At 34.7% G+C, this 24,316-nt stretch overlaps 1 protein-coding gene across 13 annotated transcripts in view; it reads right to left on the reverse strand.

Moving 5' to 3' along the window:
* Positions 1 to 316: 316 nt before the first annotated feature.
* The window catches only part of LOC133333100 (uncharacterized), a 52,569-nt gene continuing 28,569 nt past the window's right edge, over positions 317 to 24,316 (reverse strand). For 5 of the 13 annotated variants that reach the window (XM_061541432.1, XM_061541436.1, XM_061541431.1 and 2 more), the window contains 24 exons: positions 22,898 to 23,080; positions 22,601 to 22,744; positions 22,391 to 22,524; positions 21,971 to 22,151; positions 21,546 to 21,860; positions 20,687 to 21,001; positions 19,987 to 20,631; positions 19,740 to 19,922; positions 19,541 to 19,678; positions 19,278 to 19,460; positions 9,952 to 10,083; positions 9,220 to 9,543; positions 7,754 to 7,942; positions 7,493 to 7,630; positions 6,310 to 6,528; positions 4,301 to 4,483; positions 4,084 to 4,215; positions 3,685 to 3,867; positions 1,949 to 2,105; positions 1,628 to 1,794; positions 1,415 to 1,571; positions 1,181 to 1,347; positions 658 to 840; positions 317 to 572 (listed from right to left, as the gene is read on the reverse strand). In XM_061541432.1, coding sequence (XP_061397416.1) covers positions 385 to 572; positions 658 to 840; positions 1,181 to 1,347; positions 1,415 to 1,571; positions 1,628 to 1,794; positions 1,949 to 2,105; positions 3,685 to 3,867; positions 4,084 to 4,215; positions 4,301 to 4,483; positions 6,310 to 6,528; positions 7,493 to 7,630; positions 7,754 to 7,942; positions 9,220 to 9,543; positions 9,952 to 10,083; positions 19,278 to 19,460; positions 19,541 to 19,678; positions 19,740 to 19,922; positions 19,987 to 20,631; positions 20,687 to 21,001; positions 21,546 to 21,860; positions 21,971 to 22,151; positions 22,391 to 22,524; positions 22,601 to 22,744; positions 22,898 to 23,080 — 4,940 coding nt within the window. In that variant the 3' untranslated portion in view covers positions 317 to 384. Of the gene's footprint in view, positions 573 to 657; positions 841 to 1,180; positions 1,348 to 1,414; positions 1,572 to 1,627; positions 1,795 to 1,948; positions 2,106 to 3,684; positions 3,868 to 4,083; positions 4,216 to 4,300; positions 4,484 to 6,309; positions 6,529 to 7,492; positions 7,631 to 7,753; positions 7,943 to 9,219; positions 9,544 to 9,951; positions 10,084 to 14,676; positions 14,783 to 15,046; positions 15,611 to 19,147; positions 19,199 to 19,277; positions 19,461 to 19,540; positions 19,679 to 19,739; positions 19,923 to 19,986; positions 20,632 to 20,686; positions 21,002 to 21,545; positions 21,861 to 21,970; positions 22,152 to 22,390; positions 22,525 to 22,600; positions 22,745 to 22,897; positions 23,081 to 24,316 lie in introns of those variants that run through there. The other 8 variants (XM_061541439.1, XM_061541438.1, XM_061541437.1 and 5 more) reach the window with 7 other exon arrangements.

The following is a 24,316-nucleotide window of genomic DNA, read 5'->3' on the forward strand; positions in this document are numbered from 1 at the left end:
TAATAAAAATTACAAATAATACATATGTATGTGTGTATGTATGCAAGTTAAGTAACTCTATAAAATATATAGTATGTACTATGTATGTAAATAATGTTGTATGTTTGTGTTTGTTGGTGTACGTGTGTGTGTCTATGCTTGTCATTATTGCTGAAGATTTACGCATAAAATCTAGTTTTCTGTTTACAAAATAAACAAAACCAAAAATAAATGAAATGAAATAATTTGGCTAGAAAAATAGGTTGGTGGCTGGCTGGCTGACTGTGGCTGTTGCTGCTGCTGTGCTGGGCTGTGGCGGGCGTAACATCAACGGCAACGGCACATCCAAAAACCAAAGAATTGCAAAGAATTCTCCACACCTCCAGTAGTGCAGTGGCTAGCTTATCACGATTGTTTGGGATGTTGTGGTGGCGGTGGTGGTGCTGGCTTGAAACATTGCAGCAAAAAGGCGGTGTAGAGGACAAAGGCCACAGCCAAGGCTATCAGGGCATACATGAATATATTCAATTCGGGCTGACGGAAACGATTTTTACGCAGCCATTCTAAGACTTCGTCCTCGGATAAAAGGTCACCTGTTGTCAGATAGAAAAAAAAAACATACAGAGAGATGAGTTAAACCGAACGATAGAATACTCCAAACAGAAAATGGGTGTATACCTCTATAAATGCTTGGGAATCTTCGTCTAAAGTAAACCATGGCTGGCAGTTTGGTAACACCCCATTTCTTGGCATAACGTGAGTCGGCCATTTTCACAAATGTTATATCCAAATTATCCGTTTCACTGTCGATGTTTTCTAATTTCTCCAAGGCGGCAATTGATTCTTGTTGATTGTGTTCATCTGAAAGAAGGGAAAGGAGGTATTTCCATTATTTTGATGTTTGGTTTGGGAAATACTGTCTTGATTACAAAAAAACATTCTCTCAATATGAAGACTGTAACGTCCACTGACTGTGGTTCCATACATTACACATTCATATCAAATGTTCAACAATATAAATTGTTGACTATTTGTATGGATGGTTTGATACAAATATTTCAATTAGAAATAGAAAGCCGTCAAAGCCGGAAACGACGTATCGTATGTTCAAATAGAAACATTATGACCTTCTTTTGAGATTTGTAACCTAATTTCCTAATTTTTAAAGTCGAATGTGTTTTGTTTTTTTTTTTATACTCACAGAAGAATACAGTTATAAATTCATTTTCTTCCAATAATTTGTCCAACATTTTGCGATTGACCTCTTCAATTTCATTCTTGATCTCAAAGACATCTTGAGATGTCAGCCAAGTAATGATTTTGTCGTGTTGATGCAAATCGCCATCGTATAAAACAGGAACTTGTTTTCTAGAAAATGAACAAAAAATCAATATGGAAAAGAAAATTCCAGAGCATGATATCCCCGACTGCTTACCTAAAGTATACCAATGAAGGTATATTGACAACATCGTATGTTTTTGCAGCCTCCGGACTGGCAATCTTGACAAAATCAATGCCAAACATATCCGCTTCGCCGTCGATTTCTTCCAATTCCTCTAAGATTTCTTCGCATTCGGCACAGTCTTCATCGTCTGCAAATACATCTATAATGAATTTTGTTCTCCCTCATAAACTAGCATCAACTTACAAAAGAATACCACCAATAAGGTGGATTCAGCCATAAGGCGTTCCAACATGCGTTCATTGACCTCTTCAATTTCATCGGCCAATTCACGATTGTCATCATCGATTAACCATTCCAGGACAGATTGTTCGTTTTGTAAGTCACCCTCAAACAACAGCGGATTGCCATTTCTATGGAATTCGAAAAATGAAACGAAAATAAAAATTGAAAGAAATAAATATATAATCTTATTAAGGTAAGATTGCTCAGTTGCAAACGTGACCTGAATAGAATAGAAAAAACAAACTCAAAATTACCCAAAACCCAAAATTACCGAGGCATTACCTGAAGTAAACCAAGGCGGGGAATGTTTTAATTGAATAACGTTTGGCCAATTGTGGATCCTGTATCTTAACCATGTGTATGCCAAAGACGTCACACTCATCATCGATTAGCTCCAGACCTTCTAAAATCTGATCACAAATATTGCAATTGATTTTATCTGCAAGATATTGGAAATTAATTTAATTTAAAAATTCAGACAGAGGGATGAAGGTGATTGTTTGCGGTATAGCGAAAGCCCGTTGGTTCGATCATGCAGTTAATTGCAGAAGTGTTGGAAAATTAGTATTAGATATTTCGAAAAGTAGTGTGTTTTGAAACGCCAAAAATTAAGGTATTCGTTTCCAAACTAAATCCAATATTTTCGATGGACTCAATTTCAACATTTCATTTTGTGCCCAATTTTAAACCGTTGATAGACGTTTGTTTTGTTTTGTTTGGTATTAGTAGAGAATTTAAAAATAAGCAGATAGGTGATTCCTTGTGTATTGACGCCCTGAATGGAATGCAATTTTCAGCAAAAACCACGATAATATCGCTGTATGGAGTTCTTATTAGACAATGAATCTGTTTGCAAATTGAATTGTATAGTTAAAAAAGTCAAATAAAAACCAGCCAGATGGTCTTTCCCTTCTGATACTACCACTAGTAACTTAGACCCTCTTTAGATATTTAAGTATAACTTTCAACTCCGAATAATACATCAATATAACTGCAGAAACTGGAAATTCTCTGAACTAGACAATTTCGATCGAGCTGAAAATGTATACCCTTCCCATTGAGTAATATATATATATATATACATAAAATTGCTGTATATATGACAAATTGCTGTCTCTTTGGATGTTGACCTTCAAACTATTTCGAATGGTAGCTATGAAGAAATATGCATCTACTATGATTTTTTAGAATGATGTGTATCCTTTCCCTTCAGTTGGAAATGAAAAAAGCCAAATTATGCTCTCATCGGGCCGAAAGCCCAAACTTTAACTATACCCTATACGGCAAATGTATATGTAAATTGACATAGAATTTTATTTAGATCATGAATATGACAAATTTATATACAAACCACCTTATATTGGAGATATGCCAAACGTAGACCTGTATAACTATTTTCTAGACTGGAAAATCAAAAAATAAGTGTTCAAAAATGTTGACCAACTTCACAAATTTTGAATGTCAATCATCTCAGGTTGAATAAAAAAATATGTTTGCCTATACTAAAGCCCTGGACTCAATGAAACTCAATATTACGAAGCCGTGATTTGGCCATACAATTTATCGGCCAGACATAATTAAAGCGTAGGAATAATGAAAATATCGAAATAAAATGAACTGCCGAAAAAAGCGTAAATATACCCTTTCATTTCGTGTCCTATTTACAAAACAATTCTGTTATTACTTGGTGTCTACACTTCAAGGTCGTCAAAACAAGATACCCTCCTTTCCCCGATACAAAAACACAAAACATGCAAACAAAAAAGCACCGATTCGTTATTTAGTTTGGACGCCAAAAAGATTTAATATCAAGGACACGAAAAGGTTAGCTTGAGTTTCAAAGAAAAAAAGGATGGTTTTTGTCTTTCAAATTAGAATTTCAACCAGGCAAAATCAAGAAAATAAGAGAGGTGTTCAGACAGACAGACAGACAGTCGTTATTAGGAACGCATTTATTTGCGGTTAAATTCGTTGTTTGTTGTTGCTGGTGCTGTTGTTGTTATAGTTGTAAAGAATACCTTGATTTTTGATACGTTTTTGTTTGCGCGACTCGTAATTTTTGAGGAATTTTTTGGATTTTTGGGAAGTGTAGGTGCTGTTGTGTTGATTGTTCTTGCTATAGCTGGCATTGCGTAGGTGTAAGGGAGAACAAAAACTTCGGCAATAAGCAGGTGGTTTTCCATCAGTACGATCAGGTGGTACTATGTGTTGGGTACAACAAACATGTTTTTATTTTTGTAAAGGCAGTTTTTTTGTGGGTTGGAGGTAGTGTGAGGGTGTTGTATGTTTAATTTGGAAAAAAATATGCAAAAATATTCAAATGATTGTTTATGAAAAATAACCAAAAATTTTATGTCGTTGTTTAACTTTTTTTCTTAAATGAAATGACCGAAAAATGTTATAAAAGTTTCACTTACAGAAATACACAGCCAAATATTGAGTTTCCTCCACCATGGTCTCCAACATTTGGCGTGTTATCAACTCAATACGATCTTCGGTTTTTTGTGTTATAAGCCATTGTAAAACTTCTTCTTCCTCGCCAAGTTCACCTGCATCGAACAGAGAGAAAAGGGTGGACATATTATGAATAAATGCCAATTGTATATAGCAAACAAAAAAAAACTTTTTTCTCACCTTCAAACACATTTGGTATGCCACCTTCGAAGTACACCAAAGCTGGATAATCGTGCACACCATAACCATCGGCTACCGAGAAATCTTTGGTCTTGACAAACGTAATACCATGCTTGTCACAGTCGTCATCGATATTTTCCAATTCCTCCAAAACTTTGGTACACTGTTCACAGCCATCGGTATCTGTCATGCCATGGCATTTCCAAAAGAAAGAAAAAAAGAAATGAAATGAAATTCTCGTTTAAATTCCCTGGCAACTTGACAAAAGAACTTTTGCTGGTTAATTAACATTGAAAGCCAAACATGCATTGTTTACAAGAAATAAAGAAAGAAAGTTACAAAAAATAATGAAAATAAAACAACAAGGGAGCAATAGCCACGAAAAATTAAGAACACAAATAAGAGGTAAAAAGGTTACGTTTAACCCTTTTGAGTAACGAAGTTTGTAAATCGAATTTAAATTTTCGGAGAAAAAATATTGTACCGTATAAATATTGTACCGCAATTTCGAATTTCACATATATGTATATACTGATCCGCTAATATAACATGAACACTTCGTATTTGGAATCTGTTCTGTTTTGGAATCCGAACGCCATGCGATCGATCCATTCTTGCAAACAGTATGTCGTTGGTTCGTTATGACTTCAGTCTGACCCAATATTTCGACTAGGGTGAACACCTTGAGGTGTTAAATTATCTAATTTACGTTTTTATTTCTTCTTCGTGATAATTTCCAGTGATTTCTTCCTTTAGAATTGATTCTGGGGCTCAATATTCATTTGATTTTTTTTTGTTCCAGGATTAATGCGGCATTTGTTCAGAGTTATGTATAAATTTCCAATAATATGAATTTTTATAGTACCCTAACATTCAAAATTCCCTCATGATTCGATCTCAGACCTTACCAAGCCAATTAATCTGCAAAAGCATCTCTTCAAAATTTCGTTGAATATCTCCATCGTCTCTACCGATGAGGTTAAGCCAACTAAACGTATTTCCTTGAAACAGTTGCCTTTCGTCTCTATAATCTTTCACTTCAATAAAAAACGGGGTAAATACCTTTGGGGAATTTGAGACGATATTGTCGTTGTCAATCCTAAAGCAATTTAATTGTTTTTTTTGTTTCTTTGTTTTGGCGGGTGTGTTCGCTTTTCGATTTACTCAAACTCAAAGGGTTAAACATGGAGACACAGATAGAGATGCCGAATGCTGTGATGATGGTCAACGGTCTACAGAAATTTTGTTGTGAAGGTAGGTTTACTGGTGGAGTGGATATTTAGGTCATGTCAACGAGGGGCAGATTTATGTTTATGTTTTCTGCAACACCAACTGCGAGGCAAGCGAACGAAAACTACAAGAATATGTCTCGAAGTGATGTTTGCAAAGGTGGGCGCTCAAAAGGACATTAGATGATTTTATTTTTTTATTTTTGGTTTCGAGGATTCAAAACAGCGACTACCCGTCGTTACCGTTTGAGGGGAGGATCATGGGGGAACATAAACTACATGTGTGTATATATGTATGTATGTTGCTCCAAGTGTTTGTAGAAGTGGGCTTACAAAAGGACATTAGATGGCGGATTCACAACACAGAATACCAGTTGCAGGATTTTTCTTTACAAAGTTTTGGGGGGAGATTAAATGCTTGGATTTTCACTTCGCCATATGTGCCTGTGGGGGATGGGTTGGGGGCGTGATGGTTGGTGCTGTGTACATGTGTGTTGGGTTCTTTGGCTTTCTTTTACAGTAGTTTAACTTGAGGGGATAATACAGGCATATGATGTGGGTTGAACTGAGCTGAACTGGACTGGAATTTTTGGTTGGTTGGTTGGTTGGCTGACTTTCATTCCACAAACATGAAAACATCACTTAACAACAACAACATCATCATTATTATCGTCGTCCTCCTCGTCGCCATCGTCATCTCTGACCACAACGACAAAGTTCAAGACCATTTTCATGGTGTTTGTTCTTGTGAAGTTTTATTTTTTTTTTGATTCTTTGTACCGTCTTCGTGATGTTTAGAGGTGGTTGGGGTCGATGCTGCCGCCGGCTGTGCACCTTCCGCTGCACCTTCGGCTCCCTCGCCACCCTCGGTGGCCTCACCGCCAAATGCGGCTGCTGCTGCTCCCGCACCTGGGTCCTGCTGCTGTTGTTCCTTTTCCTTTTTGAGGCGGGCCTTGCGTGCCGCCTTCGAATTGCAGATGTCGCATTGAGTTTTATTCCCTATTTGTTGTTGGTTGACCATTATGGTGTCGTCGTTGTTGTTGTTGGTATTGTTGTTTTGGTGTATTGGTTTCGTTGGGAATTCCGAGTAGTGGTGGTGGTGGTGGCCGTGGCAGAAAGTTTTGTTGTTTATGTTGTGGTCGAGTTTTCAGTGAAGAATAACGGTCGAGTTCGGTTGGTTTTGTAACAGTTTGGAGTTTTGTTTGTTTGGGTGTGTGTGTTTTTTTATTTGAAAAATAAAATAAGAAATTTTGTTGGCTTTTATAGACTTTCAAAGCTTTAAAAATGAAAAAATAAAATAAGAAAACAAAAAACAAGAAACGGAAGAACAGTTGCTACTTGGGGTTAGTCACACTAAATTTGTTATGGCACGACAATTATGGAAGAGTCGCTCCTGCCAGCAGCTTCTTCTTCTTGTTTGGTTTGCTTTTCTTTCGGGTTCCTTCATCAGCTGATTAGGAAGAAAGTTTTTTCTTTTGACTTTTCGATTTGTTATTCTCTTCCTCTTCTTCTTCTACTACTTCTAAGAAGTTTATGGTTAATAGTATTAATAGAAAAGTTTTGTTGTTGTTTTTATTATTGTTAAAAAGTATTATTGAAATTGTTGTCGATATTAGTTGGTTACGACGTCACACACTTTTGTTAGTTGTAACCTTTTTGCGCAAAAGTGTAACGGAAGGAGAATAGAAAAATATTTGCCTGAAGTTATTTTAATTAGCTAATTGAAAAATGAAGACATTTTGCTTCTGCTTCTTCTTCTTTGGATACAATTTTGAAGGAATTCTGTTTGCTTTTCTATTTCCTCCATTACCAAAATGATTACAACTTAACGTAACGAGTAACTGCTCAGAGCGCGCACGCACACACACGCACGCGAATATGCACAGAGACAGTTATTTGTTAGATAGATTGTCAGTCAGTTCCAATGTTATGACGACAAAAAAGAATCACATGGAAAACTTACAGAAGTACACAGCAATCGAACCGGATTCTTCAATTAAATTAACCAGTCTGTCGCCTTCAAGATCTTCAATAACATCTCCACCCGGGTCCTTTTGCGTAAGTAACCATGAGAGGATTTGTTCTTCTTCGTAAAGATCTCCTGAAATAGAAATGAAGAAGAAAATACATATTCCGAATAATTGCAGATATAGCTTCGCTTTGGATTTGTGTTTTTTTTTTTTGGGGTGATCATGCGGAGTATGTCTGGCGTACTACCACATACCGGCGTATATCACTGGTTCCTTTGATGTCGGCTTAAAGAAGACAATAGCCGGCAATGCAAATACACCCAATTCCTTGGCCATTTGTTTATCGTCGATTTTAACAAAGTCAATACCGGCCTTATCGGCTTCATCGTCAATGTGTTCCACTTCGGCCAGAACTCGGGGGCACTGCTTGCAATCATCGCTGTCTACAGGAGGAATAAAAGAAAACCAAATTTGATTAATTTTTATTAAATTTGTAAATTGTATAATTCAGAAAGAGTTTTTTTAATATGTAGGCCACATGAACGTTTAAAGTCTTCCATGGAAGAGTTCAGGTTCACAGAATAACCAGAATTCTTGCAAGCCTCAAAAGTTTCCAAAAAGTTGATAATGTACACTAAAGTGTAGCAATATGTGGCAGTTGTACTAAATTTAGTACAATTAGTATTGACTGAAGGAATAAAAAATAAGTTTGGTGTGAGGACAGCTATTGGTGTTTAGGGTCGAGACAAGAAGGTGGTTTATTTAAGTCGCTTATTTTGAAAATGGTTTAAGTCCATTTTAAGTTTTATTTTTTTTAGAAATGTCACAAAACATATCACGTTAGATATTCTATCATCCTTAAGGGCACAAAGCCACAAACAAAATTAATACCATTTAATAATATTTAAGATATTTAAATATCTGAACATAAGACAAAATTGACTTAAACCACTTTCAAAATAAACGACTCATTTAGGAACAATGTCCTCAAGTAGCTTCCCGGCAGCATTTGGGGCTATGCTGGGGGAACCCTGTTGATCTGTGACTAGTTATGCGGTACCAGTGTGTACGAGAAAAGTAAATACAAATATGAAATACGCACATTGTTGTAGAAGTGTTCCCCCAAACCGATAACTATTAAGATGAACATGCGACAGCCTTCTTCCAACACTGTTGCCTCTTGTAAGCCATATGACCTTACGGGTTGCCTCCAGCACCTGTAGACCAAATTCATGGGGAGACGAAGATCCTAACAATATGCTAGGATCATGGGCGCTTCGGAATGAATCACCTTAACCATAGTGTGGTGAATGAAACTAAACTATAACAAACCATGGATGATTTAGAGGAGTCCAACATTATAAAAGGGAGCTTCTCGATCTATATGCCTATCAAGAAGTCCAGAACAATAAGACATTGAAATATAAAATATCAGAGTTTTCAAGATACCAGGACATTTATATCATTGGTCGGAACCAAATTATGTGCATATATTTAATGTAAATGGGCTTTTCTGTGTCAGATCTTATTTGGGTTTTCATTGCCTCATATAAATAAAATCAAATCTATGTTTATATAATTTTTAATGTGAGCGTGAATTACAATGAAATGAGTGACCTCAGAATTGTTTTTGAATTGAATATTTGTTAGGACATTATGAGAATTTAATTTATTCTATTTTCAAAATAGTTTGTTTGCTACCCCCACCCACAATACTTACAAAAGATAACGGCCAAATAGTCCGAAGCCTTGCGTATTTTTTCAAACATTTTACGATTGACTTGCTCAATGTGATCGGTCATTTCCATATTGGCAGGGCTTGTTAGCCAATCCAAAATCTCTTCCTCGTCATCGATGTCGCCGTCATAATTAATGTATTTGGTCTTGCGGAAATACGTAATGCCTGGCGGATTACGAAAACCATATTTCTTGGCCATTAGCTTGTCATGGCATTTGACAATTTGAATGCCATATTCTGTGGCCTCGTCATCGATCAGTTCGATGTGACGCAAGACACGTGGTGAATCGGGATCGCCTTCTTTGTCTGAAATGACAACAACGAAACGAAAAAACATTATTTTTTTGAATGTTTTGAAAACAATCGACGAGAGATTATGTTGCTATATTAATAAAAACATTTGTTTTCTAAAATTAATAAAAACTATCATAGACTGAGCGACAGAGATAGAGAATGTGTAAAATAGAATCATTCAGATTGCTTGTTTAGCAGTTACAGTTCCTATCACTTTTTAGTAGAGTTTTACTATTTTCGGTTAAAAAAAGAAGAGATTTGTTGTTTTGTTTTTGGTTTGATGTCTTGTTAAGCGAACTTAAGATCTGTTTGTATTGTCTTTTTTATTTTTGGCGTAAAACATATTAACTGAAAAAATAGCCATCATATAAAAGAATTGTTAAATTTATGGTGAATCAGTTTACATTGAAAAATACTTACAGAAGACGACCGCCAAAAAGTCTTTGGTATTGATGTATTCGAATAATGTTTCACGATCGATTAGCTCAATACTCTCATCGGCCTTTTGTTCCAGAATCCATTTGAAAACGGCACTACTCTTGCTGATGTCACCTGGTTATCGGACAAACGAAAACGAAAACAAATTATCATCCAATTTTACATCGGATAAAAGCGGTGGCCACAAAGTGATGCCACCGCTCCTCTTTCACAGTTTTTGTAGGTTTTCAAGAAATGTAACATACCTGTTTACTGCAGTGTTTAAAATTCAATCAAAATAGTTTATGACCTTGTGTTTTTTTTTAGTTTAGTATTTTGTTTTGTTGCTGTTGTTGTTGTTGTGGGTTCTTATTGTTTAAGTAATTGAGTTTATATTTTGTTAGTTTTTCATTTTATTTTGGCTTGTTGCCTAAATTTCTGCCATGGAATGTACGGTGGGGGAGGAGGGATGTGTGCGGGCGTATAAAATATGTTCAGCCCAATTTTCACAACAAACTTGCCTGCCTTTAGGTGGAAAAATTCCATAATAATTTCTTTGATTTATGAGAATTTTTCACATGTTTGTAGCATGAACAAAATGTTTGTGCCTTTAGTTAAGGTATTTGAGATAGGTAGTTGTGTGTGGGTATGTGTGTGTTAGAGAATGTTATTAGTTAAATGTTTAGAGCTGTGGAAAAGTGTGTTTAACAAATTGATTTAATTAAATATTCATATTTTTTCCATTTATATAATAACAGCCAAGAATAGTTAAATTTTCAGTTTTTGAATAAAATCCTAGCTCTATTTTTAAGGATATATTATGCAATGGTGAAAATTATGGGAAATTAACGTAAAACAAAATAAGAAAGCTGATGAGTTTTGTTGCCCAATTACTGTAGAATCTTGAAAAGATGGCATTATCAGAACGTGGAGGGTATATTCAATTTGCGATTCCGTTTGCAAAATGCGCCTTCTGTTGAAATCAATATAACCGAATTTGGTATTCGAAACGGTAATTTGTTATTTTGAATTCTGTATAAACAAAAAACTTCTTCGCAGAAAATGTTCAATATGGATCCATGTCTTTACAGAGACACTATATGAAAGTCCCGCACGATTAATGGTATGTTGAATGTTCTGGTCGCATTGTCCCACCGAAATACCAATAATTCAAATACCTGTCGAATAAAGAATAAAACACCATCGCATAGGTATATCCAGGTTTTTTCATATTTCCCATACAGAATGTTATATTTCTTAGCCCTACATTGTTTTTCCAACACTATGAACAAGAGATACAAAACAAAAAAAGCACTAAAACTTTCTATCTTCGAAGTTAAGGTGTTTTTGATACGAATATAGAACGTATCAAATTGTATTTCAAATTTGAAATGTTTTCAAAAAATATTCCATGCTTATGTAATTTGGTATCTCATTCCCCTTGCCTAACTTTAAACCGCTTTTAATTAAATTAATCCGTAGGTACTGGAAGGTGTGGATCGATATTATTCTTCACAAAACTGAACTAAGAAATTTGTATACTTTCCACCTAGGGTATAATAATTTTTTGTTTTGTAACACGTCGAAATATCAATTTCCGATCAGGGTATATTCTTGGTCAGGATAAATTCCATGACGATTTACCCATATTATCACGCAATGTACCGAAAAAATATGATATATGTTGCTGACATTGTGCACCGATTGGCCTTCCGATTGCCATCAGGTCAAGTTGGGAGATGGATTATATTGGTCCACCTTGAGCAAAAATTCCATATAACGCTACATACATATTAGCGTTATTTTTGAATTGTTTAAACTATTTTTATCCGAATTGGCTGTAATTTCAGATATCGGTTTCTCATTGGATAGCAAATCTCGACTAGCTGAATCGATCCATCCATCTGTCCATTATAATTTGTAAACACGACATAGGTCACAGTTATGAACCAATCGTTTGCATGTATTCTGGCCCCTATTGTATTACTCCTGAAGGACATAGACCCGAGAAGTTGATAGTGCATCCAAGAGGAGTGGTTGGCCCTTGAATTGATACACATTATATTGTTGTTTGTATTCGGATGTGGGGTTATATTTAAATATTATATATCATCATATGTCCAGTTGTTGGTATATCTGATTCCGACCATTATTCATTGCATCGGAAGTCGTGGCGGTATAATATTTGGTTAGGATGTGTCAGAGATATTCCAAATCTCAGTATTCCATTGATATTTCAAGCAAAAAATTATTGGCAAACATATCAGCGAATGTAACTCGGGGTAAACGTTTATTAATCATTTCGGGATGAGGATTAAAAGGATATACGATACGATACTGTAAAACTCAATCACATTATATTTGGTAGTAACTCTTACTCAAATTTATTTGTATCGAATTTTGCGGGAACAGAAAAAAAAACTCAAATTCAATTCATGGGTATAGTTCATGCTTACTATGTTGTGAGTTTGTTCTGATTCACTCTTCCATCTGTTGCATTTAATAGATTTTTTTGTTGAACTACCCATTTTAATATATTTAGGTATTATCCTTTGAAAAAGGTCATACCTTCAACCATTTCCAAAAGTTATTGCAATCTACAAACATTTTTAAAATAGAAATTCTTTGCTCGGGAGCCCAGTTTGGAACTGGGTCTTCCGAGCAAAGAACCTCCAGCACCAGATTTCATTATTAGAAGAATCGCATCAAATTCAGACTGTTAAAATTGTGTTTGCTTTGGTGTATGTAAACGAACTGATAGTTATTAAAACATGTTATACAATTTTCATGTTTGTTTTTAAATCATCTTAAGACTAATTAGTTTGCTTTGGTTTAATATTAGCATAGAGCTCCTTTTATTATTTTATTTTGAAAATTACAGAATTGTGTGGTTTTTTTTAATTACAAAATAATATTTAGGATAACAACGAATTGTCTAGACCTTACAAGATGTTATGTAGTCGTTAAATTATTAAAAATAATAACAATTTATTACATTTGTATGGTTTGCAAAAAAATTCATAAAATTTACAATTTCAAATTTTTGTTTACAAAAGTTTATTATATTTTATTATTACAAGATTGATATGTTTTATTACTTATTTAAATTATATGTATATGTTAAATTATATGTAGAGAGAGAGAGAGCTCTTTTTAACAATTATAAAAAATTACAAAAATTAGTTTTGGGTGACTCAATTCCAGCATCGAATTCCTAGAATTGAGTCTTACAAAATGTTTTTTTTTTTTTTTACAGAACATTACAAATTGTTGGTATTTCAAAAGTGTTCTGATTGTGATGGGTAGATGTAGTGCCCCTAATAAGTGTTTGTTTTTGCATAATTTGAAATTATGCCTTAACTAATTAAAATAAATTTATTCGATATTTTTAATATCGATAACAAAAATTATGAAAAATTTGAATAACAAAAATGATCTCAGGCTGATGTCAGAGTTAAATGATTGCATTTGAAAATATAACAGAACTAATGAAACTCTTGTCCATTCCATTTTTATAAGCTACACTACTCTAACATTAACCTTTTGAACATTTTTATTTACAAACATAACAAAAATATTACAAAATAAATAATTGTTTCAAAATTTACTAAATTAAAAAACAACAACAACGGTTTGAAAGTGTTAACAAAATTATTATTGAAATAAAACATTTGAAAAAATGTTCTGAACTCCTAGTTTGTTATTATTGATTTATTTATTTATTTGTTTTAGTTTTTATTTATTTTTGTTGTTGCAAAATAAAGAAGAAGAAGAAAACATTAACTGAAAACTCATTTTCGAAAATGCCCTCCCACTCAGTGGTCCCCCCTTCCCTTAACTGAAGGGGAAGGGGAAGTTATCTTTTTGACATACTTCAATACCAAAAAGAAAAAAGCTTTACTCCTCCCTGGAAGGATGATAATCCAAGGAGAATAGTAGCAAAGCTTAAAGCTTATGATATAATAGCACAAGCCTCGTATTACAGGATTAGTTGAAATGGGATTGCAGAATTTTGGAAAATGAGATTCTTGAGAGCGAGTATTTATGAGATTTAAAGTTAAGTTAAAGTTGTCGAGACTTTTTGTAAAGAATAAAAACTAGTATCAAAAGAAACGATAGGTGAGGAAAAAAGTATGAGAGTATAAAATTTCATTTAAAAATAGTTTTAAGTAAATTTGTTTTTGTTTTTGTTTTACTTTTAAGAATGAACTGCTTACAGTTTTTTGAACAAAGCTTGAGATGGCGAAAATGAGAAAAAATGACAAAAAAATTAAAATGCTTAAACATTTGAGGTGATCTTGAGGCAGTTAAGGGCAGTGAAAGACTCGCTCTCTTGTTGAGAGAGCGAGCCACTCGTTGTCCCACCCCTGCCTCAAAATCATTTCAAAGAAAACTAAACAGTAATGATGGTGAAAATTTTGTTTTTGGTTTTGATCGGCTATTTCCAAAATCGGAAAATAAATATTAGTAGTGAGTCGATCGGCGGATTTCTGCACGCTTCAAAGCAGATCAATGTAGAAGTAGGTTGTTTCCGGGAAGCATCGGCAGCTGAGGCTATTTATTGCGTTTTTTGGTTTGTTTTTGTTGGTGGTCAGTTTAGGATATATTGTAGCGAAAAAAACTCTTGCAAAATTTTGAGAAGTAATTTTTTTTGGTTTTGTTTTGGATTATTGTTCATATAAGTCTGTGTGTGTGTGTGAGTGTTTGGTGGTTGGTCTATTTTATTTATTATTTCATTTTTAGTCAGTCGAAATGTTTCCTTCCACCTACAGCGAGATATCCTGAAAAATTAGGTTATACAAATGTTTTAGTCGTTTTTGCAAATAGTTTATGCCTACAAAAGAGAAGAGAGAAAAGAAAAAAAATAGAGGAAAAAAGACAAAAAACTTAACGATTTATGGCTAAGATAAACAGTTTTGTCCAAAAAAGGGGGTCGAGTCATTTCATCCTTAAACCCCCTTTTTGTGGTGGAATCAAAAAGGAAAGTTTGGGAAAGGTGGGGATGAAGAGGGCGGGGGGTCTCATGCGAACTTGAAGCTGACTTTATGGGGGGAAATCTACCAGACAAGATATTTACTAAGTTCAGATTCGAACGTACCGGTTTTGACATTCAATTTGTCATCATTTTTGGCAAGAGTCTTTTTCGAGGACTTGGCAGAAGCAGTTTTGGTGCTGGCGGCAGGGACAGGTTTAGTTTCGGCAGGTTTCTTAGCTGATGATTTGCTGCGGCTGTTAGCATAGGAGACTTTGACCAATTTCTCGGGGACTTCGTCGTCGTCGTCATCATCGTCGTCCTTGTCATCATCATCGTCGTTGTCATCATCATCATCATCATCTTCGTCGCTTTCGGGAACTACGGGCTTTTTGCTGACCTTGGACTTGGACTTTTTGCTGCCGGCACTAGCCTTTGTCGAGGAGGAGCTCTTGGTGCTGGGGATGGGTGTCGATTCGGGTGTTCCAAATTTGAAATTGCCTGGATGCTTGTCATTGTCGCCAGACTTGCTATGTCCTATTCTCTGAGCAGTCATTTTAGGAACTTTAGTTGACTTTTCCAATTTAGTTGGACAGCATTGGAATGGTTGGTAATGGTCGGGCACAAAGTTGTTGCCACGCTTAGCTGAACGGCCTTCGTGACCCAATCCAACATAGAAACATTCGTCATCTGTGCACAAACAAACAAAAACATTTTGTCAGATTCAGTTCCAGTTCAAAAAATCATCATTCATTCATTCAACGTCATCAACATTAAGGCAAAGAAAATGTTGTTAAACAAGAAAAAATTACAAATTAACAAAGGACAGAGAATTCTCAATACAATTCTCTGTTGGTTTCAAAAAAAAAAACTTATTTTTTTTTGTATTTTATATAGACAGTGAAAAGTTAGTAGCTTCTTTTCTTTTTCTGTATAACTCTTTGGAAAGTTTTTTTTTTCATTTTTTTTCTTAAAAAAAAATAACAAAACAAAGAAATTTTTGCATTTACAAAATTATTAAAAAGCGTGCTTTTGTATAATTTTTTTTTTTATCGTAATTTTGTATTTTATTTTTAAGTAGATCAACGCAATAGAGAGAAAAGTAGATCATTATGCGCAAGAGAGCTATTCTGAGACAAAAACTTAACTGACAAAATGCTTTTGATGCTGACAACATTACAATTCTGAGAAAATTCTCTTCTTGAATGGTTGGACATTGTGAGGGTGGAGAGTAAATGGTTTACAAAATTTCAATTGGAGTTTCTTCCTCTTCTTCTTTTTTCTTTTTTTTGACATAAAAATTAATGAATTTCGGTTTTTCCAATTTTCTAAAATATTTTACAATAATTTTTTTTCGCGTCAATTACAAAAGTATTTCGTTCTTTTTTTACACAGTGTGGTCATTCTTATTTAATATAAATATATGTATTCTTTTAATATTTAACAACTATCAGTTCATTTCAATTAATATTTTAGGTTGTTTGTTTGTTTTTGTTTCTTTTTCTTTCGTTTGTATATCAATTAGCAAAATTTGTTGTTAATAATTTATTGAACATAAAAAATAAGAATATTTTTATTTTATTTACTTTTTTTTTCAAAACAAAACATTGTGTCAGCTATGTTTCTGAATTTGATTTGATTATTGGTTTATTATTTTGCAAAATTATTAATTAAAAAAATTATTATTTTCTTTGGGTTGTTAGTCAGAGAATTTGTTTTGTGTGTGTGTGTGTGTTTTTTATATAGATACACAAACATTTGTACAGTTAGTGCGGTGTTGTTATTGGTCTTGTTGTTGTTAAAACATGCATTGTTTCCTGTTTTTTATTTAATTTTGTACTTGGGTTCAAAGGTCATAGAAATAGATACGTTTGTTGTGGGGAAATTATGGAATATAATGTCGTTGCATTTTTTTTCGAGTGTATATTTGTATGACATTTTTTAAATTGTACCATTATATGGAGAATTTTTTTGTTGACATTACCTCAGTCTTTCAGCAGGAATTATTTGTATAAAAAAATGTTTGGCCTAATAGTACGTTTACATTTAACCATATTTCGTTAACCCAGTGGGTTTCAATTGCCAATTCCTTTGCCTATATGTCAAATAAATCCTCATAAAGTAGGTTAACCCGGTAAAAAGTTCTAATGTATATGCCGTTTAAGGGCTTCTTAATAGAAAAATATTCTCATTGACAAGTAATTTCTTTATTTTTATATCCATAAAAAACAATTATATGTTTCGTAGGCTTTTTCTGCACAGAAAGATTCCTCGATTCCTTATTTGGTATGAACTAATATCATCTTTATTTTGTTTCTATAGTTAAGTCATTCTTTAGAGTTTATATAAAGAATTATATTCTCAGCGTTGGGGAAAAAATTATTTGAAGTAAAGTAATACTCATACATATTTATACTATAAAAAAATTCTGTATTTCATAGAATTGCTCTAGCAAATAATCGGACCCTATTGTCAGTTACTGAGAATTTTGTTCCTATAGAATAAATGGACACACAGTTGCTCAGTTTTATTTTCGATAGAAACAATCGATTCTCTTTTCAGGAGATTTTTTTTCAAAAAAAAAAAATATATATATATATATATATAATCCCTGAGATTATTTTCCATAGAAAAGAATTCTCAGGAGCGGAGTATAATTTTGTCCTGTAAAAAAATCTTAGAAACTATAAATCAATTATTAAACAGAAAAAAAATTCATAGAATTGATTTTTTTATAGGAAAATATGGAATAAATTTTGCTTTTGTTTCCAACTATGTTTTTCTAAATGAGAAAAAAATAAAAAAATTGTCGAAGATTTATTTAAATAAAATTGTTACAGTTTTTATAGCAAAAAATCAGTTCGCAATTATTGAAATAAATAATAAAAATTCTCAGTTCCTGTGTTTTATAATATATTATTTTTCTACACGTTTTTTTCTAAAGAAGATAATGTATTCTTAGTTCATTCGATTTTTTCATGGGAAAATAATTAACAACTCATTTTTGATTTATGTTTTCTAAGAGAAATAAATCCGCAGTGTCTGAATTTTTTTATCTCTAATTTTTCGAAAAAAATGGATTATTTTTTCTGTAAAAAATATTTTATCATCAGTAGTTGGGAAATATTTTTTCTCAGAAAAAATCTTGATTTTTTTTTTCTGTAGGGGAAATGGATTTATCTATTTGGAAATGTTATTTCCTCTTTTTTTGCATCTGACCTTAAATATAATTTAAATTAAATCAAATACCTAATATTTAGTTTTTTATTTTTTTATAGATTGCAAATGCTGATCATCAAGGTAGGTACCATTTTTTATACACTCTAAAAAATATGCACAACAAATTCCAACTAAGAGACTTTGCATTGGAAAGTGTTTGTGTTTGATCGAATCATCCTGGAAATGTAAATTATATAACTTGGAGAAGAATGTTGGGTATTCATAGACAAAGCTTCATAAACTTTGCAAATGTTTCAATAACTACTGGGAGGGGTTCATGTTTCAAAATAATCGAAATATAACTCAAACGATAGATTGAACCATACAAAACCTGGCATGTTGTCTTGTACCTAGATTATTAGAAAAATAGTGTTGCCAAATTTGTTCAAAATCAGTCTTAGAGTAGTTAGCATTAGATAAAAAGAAGGAACGAGCGTAGAACTTGAGATTGAGAGCGGTAGCCGCAGATAGAGGCGGCGGCGGTTCATGGGTCGTATTCGACATAATTATGCAGTTTGTCGTCGTCGAATGCTATAAAAGATTTAGAGCCAAGAAACCAATGCCATTATTTTGGGTACACTATGATTTAAAATTTTTAATGCGCCGAATATTAACAATCTCAATACCTCTACTGTAATTACACAAAAGAGAGGAGAATTAAAGCAACAATTTTATGGAAGAAAAAAAAGTGACATTTTTTGGGAAGTTGGAATGGAATGTTGTTGAATGTGAAAGAAATACTAAAGAGAAATTAGAATACTGAAATTGAAATAATGGTATAGACGCGAAGTAGAAGTTACGATTTTTTGGGCAATGATAATCCAAAATACCCATCACACGAAGTTCTGATTATCCTTATTCGGGTTGAGTTTCATTTTTTCAATATTTTTTTTTAGAACATTTTATGTGAGAGAAAACAGATAGGTGTTAATCATTTTTAAATGCAATTTGTTTGTGTGTGTTTGTCTGTATTCTATGAATGTGCAGAAGGGAAGTCAGATAGCTTACTCTTTTGATTGATTAACCACTGCAGTACACGTTTTTCGTTTTTGAGATTACCTGGAAGATGAAGACGAGAAGATTTTATTTTAGCAATTTTTTCAAATTTCCCCTCATGTTGAGAGGTGGCACCACTTACCATCATACATGATCGGAACGCCAGTCTCGTAGTAGACCAAGGCAGGGAAGGCAAAGATGCCGATTTCATGAGCCAATTTAACATCATTGGACTTGACAAATTGAATGCCATGCTTGTCGGTGTCATCATCGATATTTTCCAATTCCTCCAAAATATCAGAGCAAGATTCACATTTGTCATCATCTGCAATGAGATATAAGGGAAATGCAATCGAATGAAAATCACTATTTCTTAATTTGTAATATTTTTATCGCAACACTTACAGAAGAAAACAGCCAAATGCTCAACATCATTGATAAGAACTTGCAAAGTTTTGCGATCAACAGACTCAATAACATCGGCAGTGGATTCATGCAATTCAAGGACCCATTCCAAGATTTCATCTTCCTTCATCAAGTCGCCTAGAAAATAATGAATAGAAATTAATTGAAAATTGAAATAGGAAACTTCCCACAAATTTACCAGTGTAAATGGTGCGGAACTTATGTCTGTAGAAAGCCAAAGCTGGCAAACTAGCCAAATCATATTCCTTTTGGACATCTTCATCGGAGGTCTTGACAAAGTCAATATCTTTTTCTTCGCATTCGTCATCAATGTTTTCCAATTCATTCAAAATCTTTTGGGATTTCTTGTCACCCTCGGCATCTAAAAGAGGAACACAGTTATTCTTGATTGTGTTTCCATGATAAATTATTTTCTCCCAACTTACAGAAGAACACAACAACATGATCGTTTTCAGCCAAAATCTTATCCAACATCTTAATGTTCACTTCTTCGATTTTGCCGGGGATTTCAAGGGTATCCTCATCTGTGATCCAAGCCAAAACTTCGTCTTCATCTTCCAAATCGCCGGTGAAGAGCAGGGGATCGCGATTTCTGAAGAACACCAATTGGGGATAGACCTTGATGTTGTGCTTCTTGGCAATGGTGGTGTCCTCGGTGGTAACAAAAATGATACCACTCTCATCCAATTCGTCATCGATGGATTCCAAGGCATTGAGGGTCTTGTCGCATTTCTCTCCCGGTTCACAGGGACCAGTGAAGAAGACCACAACGTATTCGTGATCATTAATCAAGCCGGTCAAAATTTCATCGGTAACTTCTTCAATGGTGGCAGTTTTCTTTTGCAGAATCAACCATTCCAAGACTTCGTCTTCGTTCATGAGATCACCTTCGTAGAGGGCGGGGATTTTGTTCTCGAAATAGATCAAGGCGGGCAAGTGATCCAAACCGTATTCCTTGGCCTCGGCGGCGTTGTCGATACGCACAATAACAATGCCTTCCTTTTCCAATTCATCATCGATGTTTTCCAATTCATTCAAAATGCGGATATCCTGCTTGTCATCCTTGTCGTCTGCAGAGATAAAAATGAGATTACAAAGACCACACCGGGTGTCCAAAATACTTACAGAAGATAACGGCCAAATGATCGGTGCTTTCTACCAATTTGTCCTTCATTTCATCGGTAACTTCGGGGATTTCGGAATAACGTTTTTGGTGGACCAACCAGCCAAGAAGTTCGTCTTCCTTCATGAGATCACCTTCGTAGACATGGGGAATGCCGCGCTCGAACAAGACAATGCAGGGAATTTCGTCAATACCCCATTCCTTGGCCTCGGTATCATCGTCGATCTTCACAAAGGCAATGTCATTTTGATCGCACTCATCATCGATATTCTCTAATTCGGCCAAGACCTTTTGGGATTTCTTTTGGTCCTTGTCGTCTGTGCAAAACAAACAACAATTAGCATAAAAACAACTAAATTAAAATGAATGGAAAATCTATCAAAACAGAATACCCTAGTGTCCCTATTTTTCGGAACCTACTATTTCCTACTATAAAGGATATTTTTTTACATCACATCATTATTTTCCCTTAGCCTTCTTTTCTTTTGTCATTTTGTTAAATTTTAGTTGAAAGTTGTTTTATTTGGTAATCCTCCGGCCTGTCCGGCCATGTTAGTTTAGTTTTGTCATACAACATCGAAATGATTATTTTTTATTTATATTATACCGATATATACATTAAGCGATATTTAAAGCAAGCCACTTCCATTTAAAGCCCCTACACAGATAGACAGACAGACATCGACCATAGACACGACCAAATACCTTTGGAATTTTCAGGGGAGCAAAAAAGAGTACTACCTTCCGTAGCTTAGCGTCCCAGCTTTGTTTTTTTTTTCATTTGAATTTAACCTAGATCAAAGTTGACCCTGGCCTGCTTTTCTGCAGGCAGGCAAACTGAAAGAGAAAACTCTCACTTACAGAAAAGCACGGCAACGAGTGGCATTTTCTCAATGATCAAATCCAACATTTCATCGGTGATATCCTCAATTTGATCGGAACTGGTTTGTTCCTCGAGCCATTTCAAGAGTTTCTCCTCGTCCTGAAGATTGCCTTCGTAAATGGTTGGAATGCCTTTTTCAAAGTAAATTAATTTAGGAACTGAATCAATGCCGTATTCGACGGCCTCCTCGATATTATCCATTTTCACAAATGTTATGCCCAGGGCGTCGCATTCGTCGTCAATATTTTCCAATTCTTCCAAAACTTTTTCGGATTTTTCGTCGTTGTTGTCATCTGTGGAAAAATGTGTACAAAGAAATCGTTTTGGTTATTGGATCCATCGCTTTTGGCTATCCCCTTTCCCTGCAGAGGGAGAGGGGCGTTTGAACGGAGGGGATATTTACAGAATAGTACCGCTAGGACGCGGCCTTCTTTGACCATTTTATCCAACATTTCATCGGTGACATCCTCGATTTCGTCGTGTTCCAATTGGGAGACCAACCAGTGGAGGATCTCCTCTTCGTCCATGAGATCGCCATCGTAAATGTTGGGTATTTGCTTTTCGAAATAAACTATGGCTGGAATCTGCAGTTGATTAACAAATTATTAGAAGTATGGACTGAAGAAGAAGACGGAAGGGGGCATTGCGAAGGGAGATACTTCTTCAATTTTGTAGAAACATTGTCAGGACGTAGTGGTCCTTTGGTCGATGGAGTGATAAACCGTTAATTAAAACTCTAGATTAAGTCTCTACAAAATCGTCGAGGCAGCTCTCCTGCCGGACATCCCTACTCCATCAATTCATCTACGCTATTTCTAATTACCGAATCAATTCCATATTCGTCTGCGGTCTTGGCATCATCAATCTTTACAAATTGGATGCCATGCTTGTCGCAGTCGTCGTCAATTTGTTCTAGCTCCTCCAAAACGGTCATAGAATCATCATTGCCATGATCATCTATAATTAAGATTTAGTGAGATCAGAATCAGTATCAGTAATCAGTGGAGGATGTTGAGGGATCTTGTGGGCTTACAGAATAAAACTACCAGATTGTCTATGTTGCTGATCAGGGTGGCCAAAGTCTTGGGCGTAACATCTTCGATAACATCATCCTCATCGCCGGTTGATTTATTCTGGACCAGCCATTCCAAGACATCTTCTTCGCGTTGCAATTCACCTAATTAACAAAAACAGAACACAGTAGCTCAGTGGTTGGTGGTTGGTGGGTGTGTGTGTACTTTCTATCAGATGGGCAGATGTTTATTGTGCATGCGTTGTGTGTATGGGCAAAAGAGCGATGGAGGAGCGTGTGGGGGAGCTGTGATATTACCTTCATAGATTATGGGTGTTTGATGTCTGTAGTATACCAAGGCCGGCAAATTTCCCAAGTTATATTCCTCAGCCAAGGCTTCGTCATGAATCTTGACAAAACCAATGCCCAGCTGGTCAGCTTCATCGTCGATGTTTTCCAATTCCTGCAAGGCTTTGGCACATTTTCGGCATTGAGGTTTATCTATGGAGGCGCGATTGCCAATCGATTTCGAAGACAATGTGCAGAAGAAAGCAAATAAAGAAAAATAGTTTTATTCAAATTTAGATGTTCTCTTTCCAGCTTGTCTATGGAGAGCAGATCAGTAGGTGGGGGTAATAAAAAAACAAATTATTTTTTCTTTTACAGAAATAAATGGTCATCGGGCAGGTGGGTGCTGTTTATACAAAGGAGTTGGAGTTTTGAGGAGTCTCGGGCTTATAGTATGTAAATCAGGGGGGTTGGCAAATAAAAAAAATATTCACACATACACAGCTTAGATTTTAACTACTTACTATATACAAACATGCAACATGCACACTACATCGATATACATTCAATACATACATATAACATAAATTATATACATATATTATATTTTTAGAGATGTTATTATTTACAGGGTTCGGTGCAAGGACCAGAGGATTTATTTTCAAAATGGTAATTTTTGCATAAATAGAATATTACTACATATAATACATATTTCAATCTGGGATATCATGAATATTTAAGACCACTGAAATGATTATGGATAGAAATTATCAGACTTCTTCTCAAAATGTTGTAGAGTCTTGTAATCGAAACACCTCGAATTGATTCTTCGATATAAAGTGTGTGATTGGGGTTCTTCCCTCAATGGATTCATTCCAGAAGTAATCCTAGTCATTTTACACAGCTTTGCAAAATGTCTGTCGAGGGGCGTTTAAATTCATGTTCATATTATCATTAGGAAATTTTACATCTTCCCGATTCTAAGTTTCACATTGTCCCAAAAAGCTTTTAGTCAAACATTACAGTTTCTATGGTGATCAGTAAAAGCTTTTGGCACACTACGAACAAAATTCACCTCTTGTCCAAATCAGATGCTATCCTATTTTTCTTGTTCGATTTAATTTTCGAAAGAATAATAACCCAATGATCTCCCATCAAGAGCACCATAAATCTCAAATTAGAATTTATTTTCACAATTTCCCCTAAGTTTTAATTTTGGAAATTTTGAAATTAAATTTAAAAAAATAATAAAATATTCAAGTACTTTAGTTCATAATGTATATTTGTTGTACTGGGTCTGGTGGTCGGTTGTTTGTTCGGTTTGTCGTGTTTGTGCATGATGGCGTCCTAGTGTCGTGCGTGTATCTCACATTGCCTTGTGTGCTGTTGTTGTTGTTGCTGTTGCTGTGCTGTCGTTGTTATTCCTCTGTATTCTCAAGTAGTTTCTGG

This window comes from Musca vetustissima, unplaced genomic scaffold (genome assembly GCF_032173495.1).
Source record: "Musca vetustissima isolate MV318-11 ecotype Yass unplaced genomic scaffold, APGP_CSIRO_Mvet_v1 utg900, whole genome shotgun sequence".
Lineage (NCBI taxonomy): Eukaryota > Metazoa > Arthropoda > Insecta > Diptera > Muscidae > Musca > Musca vetustissima.